We start from the raw sequence: 4768 nt of genomic DNA, 5'->3' as shown, positions 1-4768 counted from the left end.
ATTTAGATTTAGAAGTAGATATACTGCTTCAGTTTACTTGCTCCTTGGTTGAGAGGGTTTTCGTTATTGCTATTTCTTTGCTGCTATTTGTTCATTGTTTCCCTTTCTTTAAACAAGATGGAAGATTATGGGTATTTTTGTAGAGTTAGGAAATGGGGTACATAGGATTTCAATAGAAGATTTATATTAACCAGCTTCACTGCCATTATCTCACTATTAATAGAGGTGTTTTGCTGCTTTAGAGGTGTTTTTGCTGCTTAATAGTTAATCATTGTAAATTGAGACTTTGTAATTTCAGGTAAAGAAAAATATCAAGGTTTTTCTCATGGTACTATTTTCCAAAATGTCAAACATGTTACTGTGACCCTTCCCATGTATTGTTTTATTGTCCAAAGAATTTACACTATACCTGAGATTTGTAGAACAGTGTTTTGTTAGAATGAAAATGTTAGGCATTGAGGCAAGAAGATTAATGTATGGGATATTTAAGAAAAAACCCTGTAATCGGAAACATTCTAGATGAATGCATAGGGGAAAAACATGGGAAAGAAAAATATTGACAGAAGCATGAAACCAAACTCTGATGTGATATGTGGTGACTTAAGGGGGAGGTAACGTTCATTCTATAAAATCTGAGCTATCCTAAAAATTAAGAAAAAAGCTACCTCTTCTACATAACCTTCTGTGTGTGTCTGTCTTCTTCCTCGCCAATGCCACTCATCCCTTGGTATTCCTGGACCCACTGGGGCTGGACCTCGGCATATATGCAAAACTTTTTGCCTCTCATTTAAAAATGTTCATTCCACAGGCTTCTGTGTAAGATATTTTGATGGAACTTACAAATAAATGCAGTCAAATGACACTTGCTTCCTGAATTGTTTGATTTTTTCATTCATTAGAATTTTTCATTTTTAAAAAATAAACTGACTTTTGATGATTTACATAGGAGAAATATTAGAAGCCTACTACATACAAATGGAAAGGAAAATGTAAGAAAAAGCAGGATCGTTGTGAAAATTTAAATTACTACTCCAGAATCAGTTGTGTGAATACCCTGCTGTGGCACAACTATAATCTGAATGCCATGGTTTAAGCTTGCAGCCCTAGTACTGAACACTGCGCCCTGCCACGGTCACTGTTGTCTCCTTTGTTCCTGGACTCTGGGAACCACTGGCTTCATGTGAATCCCCACTGTCCCATCTCTTTACATGGTTAAATTGCAATCCAAAATATGATTAATTGAGCTTAAGTTACATATGTTCAAAGTAGCCATAAGGGAGTCTGGTAGTACATGGTCTATCCAGCCTTCATCTCTTCTCCACGGTAGACGGTTTCTTCCTTGCCCTTAGAATCATAAAATGAGGAGTCCAGAGGCTAAGTGATCTATAGATAACTCCTGCCCCCTCTTTTCTGAATATATTAAATTGTAATAGCACAATAAAAATTCAAATGACTTTGCCAAAAACATGGACAGAAATGAAAATTCATGGAGGATAAATACTCGGTATTGGGTTCTGAATTCAAACTAGTGACTATCTGACTATCAAGTCTGTAGGCTTTATTTCACAGTGAATCATTGTGTTACACACATTTTATTCTCTCTACTACCTGAACTTTCACAGAACTCACTATCAGTATTTATAATACCTTTATAAATGTGCATGTATTTGTTATTGTAATATTGACTTTGGAGGTTAAGAATTTTGCTTTATGTCATCATTATATAATTGTATTTTTACTAGCTAATTGTTCTTAAGTTATATCTCTTAACCAAATCTAAAATTCCTTTAGGACAATTTTATTTATTTCACATTAAAATATAAATATAAACTATGATATACATTGGATTGGATTCATTAATTTGACTAGAGTGTCACTGAAATAAACCAAACTTTTTAAGCTATACTGAAATATGAAATATGCTTGATCACTTTTTCTTCTTACCTCAGCTCCCATATATATGTAACAGGATTGCATACTATAATCAATCTAGCTAATTATTTTCTTATGTATACCAGGTTTGGCATTGGAGGACACCCTCTAATACTCAAACTTAAGGACATTTAAAGGAAGTATTTCCAGAATTGCTGGTAAATAACAATGTGGGGACATATATTTGAAAGCCATCTATGAAACTGAAAACAAAGGAGGGACTCTATGCAAAACGTTTTCTGCAAAAAGTCAATGATACCAACACAGTAACCATGATAAAAATATATGGCCCGAAGTAAACCCTGGGGCTTCCCTTGTAGCTCAGTCGGTAAAGAGTCCACCTGCAATTCAGGAGACCTGGGCTCGATTCCTGGGTTGGGAAGATTCCACTGCAGAAGGAAATGGCAACCAACTCCAGTATTCTTGCCTAGGAAATCTCATGGACAGAGGAGCCTGGTGGGTTACAGTCCAAGGGGTCGCAAAAGTCAGACACAACTGAGAGAACAAACCACTACCACAGATCCTGGAATTACTGTTAGTAAAGAAAACATTAAAGAGCACTGGTTTGAGAGAAAAACTCGAGTTGCCTCTGCGTCCCGGTGCTGCGTCGCTGCGGAGCCCGTGCTAGTCCTTCAGCTAAGATGCCTGAGACCACCCAGGCTCAGGATCAGCCGATGGAGGAGGAGGGGGTGGAGACGTTCGCCTTCCAGGCGGAAATTGCCCAGTTGATGTCACTGATCACCAACACTATCTACTCGAATAAGGAGATTTTCCTGAGGGAGCTGATTTCAAACTCGTCCGACCACCTGGACAAGATCAGGTATGAGAGCTTGACTGATCCCAGTAAGTTAGACTCTGGGAAAGAGCTGCACATTAATCTCATACCGAACAAGCAAGATCGAGCCCTCACCATGGTGGACACTGGCATTGGGATGACCAAGGCCGATTTGATTAATAACCTGGGCACCATCGCCAAGTCCGGGACCAAAGCGTTCATGGAGGCTTTGCAGGCTGGCGCTGATATCTCCATGATTGGCCAGTTTGGTGTCGGGTTTTATTCAGCCTATTTGGTGGCTGAGAAAGTGACCGTTATCACCAAACATAACGATGACGAGCAGTACGCCTGGGAGTCTTCTGCAGGAGGATCCTTCACAGTGAGGAGTGTGAACCTATGGGGCGTGGAGCAAAGGTTATTCTGCATCTGAAAGAAGACCAGACTGAGTACCTGGAGGAACGGAGAATAAAGGAGATTGTGAAGAAGCATTCTCAGTTCATTGGCTATCCCATCACTCTTTTTGTGGAGAAGGAACATGATAAAGAAGTCAGTGATGATGAGGCAGAAGAGAAGGAAGACAAAGAGGAAGAGAAGGAGAAAGAAGAAAAGGAGTCTGATGACAAGCCTGAGATAGAAGACGTTGGCTCAGATGAGGAGGAGGAAAAGAAGAAGGACGGGGACAAGAAGAAGAAGAAGACGATCAAGGAGAAGTACATCGATCAAGAAGAGCTGAACAAGACAAAGCCTATCTGGACCAGAAACCCTGATGACATCACTAACGAGGAGTACAGAGAGTTCTACAAGAGCCTGACCAATGATTGGGAGGATCACTTGGCGGTCAAGCATTTTTCAGTTGAAGGACGGTTGCAATTCAGAGCCCTTCTTTTTGTCCCAAGACGAGCTCCTTTTAATCTGTTTGAAAACAGAAAGAAGAACAACATTAAGTTGTATGTTCACAGAGTTTTCATCATGGATAACTGTGAGGAGCTAATCCCTGAATACCTGAATTTCATTAGAGGTGTGGTGGACTCTGAGGATCTCCCTCTGTACATTTCCCGTGAGATGCTGCAACAAAGCAAAATTTTGAAAGTTATCAGGAAGAATTTGGTCAAAAAGTGCTTGGAACTCTTCACTGAACTGGCAGAAGATAAAGAGAACTACAAGAAGTTTTATGAGCAGTTCTCTAAAAATATTAAACTTGGGATACATGAAGATTCTCAAAATCGGAAGAAGCTTTCAGAGCTGTTGAGGTACTATACTTCTGCTTCTGGTGATGAGATGGTTTCTCTCAAGGACTATTGCACAAGAATGAAGGAAAACCAGAAACACATCTATTACATCACAGGTGAGACGAAAGACCAGGTAGCCAATTCGGCCTTTGTGGAGCGTCTCCGGAAGCACGGCTTGGAAGTGATCTACATGATCGAGCCTATTGATGAGTACTGTGTGCAGCAGTTGAAGGAGTTTGAGGGGAAGACCTTAGTGTCAGTCACCAAAGAGGGCCTGGAACTTCCAGAAGATGAGGAAGAGAAAAAGAAACAAGAAGAGAAAAAGACAAAATTTGAAGTCCTTTGCAAAATAATGAAGGACATTTTGGAGAAGAAGGTTGAAAAGGTGGTTGTGTCTATCCGGTTGGTGACATCCCCATGCTGCATTGTTACAAGCACATACAGCTGGACAGCAAACATGGAATGGATCATGAAGGCTCAAACCCTGAGAGACAACTCAACGACGGGTTACATGGCAGCCAAGAAGCACCTGGAGATCAACCCTGACCATTCCATCATCAAGACCTTGAGGCAAAAGGCAGAGGCTGACAAGAACGACAAGTCTCTGAAGGATCTGGTCATCCTGCTGTACGAAACCGCTCTCCTGTCTTCTGGCTTCAGTCTGGAGGACCCCCAGACGCACGCCAACAGGATCTACAGGATGATCAAACTCGGTCTCGGTATTGATGAGGATGACCCCACTGCTGATGACAGCAGTGCTGCGGTCACTGAGGAAATGCCTCCCCTGGAAGGAGACGACGACACGTCCCGCATGGAAGAAGTAGACTAAACG

At 41.1% G+C, this 4768-nt stretch overlaps 1 protein-coding gene across 1 annotated transcript; it reads left to right on the top strand.

Moving 5' to 3' along the window:
* The first annotated feature begins 2573 nt into the window (after positions 1 to 2573).
* Positions 2574 to 4768, top strand: LOC133044060 (heat shock protein HSP 90-alpha-like). The gene is given in 2 exon segments (XM_061125622.1): positions 2574 to 3093; positions 3096 to 4768. Coding segments are annotated over 2 exon segments (2190 nt in total). The 3' UTR covers positions 4766 to 4768.

Source organism: Dama dama, chromosome 22 (genome assembly GCF_033118175.1).
Source record: "Dama dama isolate Ldn47 chromosome 22, ASM3311817v1, whole genome shotgun sequence".
NCBI classification, from domain to species: Eukaryota; Metazoa; Chordata; class Mammalia; order Artiodactyla; family Cervidae; genus Dama; species Dama dama.
The sequence above is the reverse complement of the archived record's forward strand: the minus strand, read 5'-3'. Positions and strand labels throughout refer to the sequence as shown.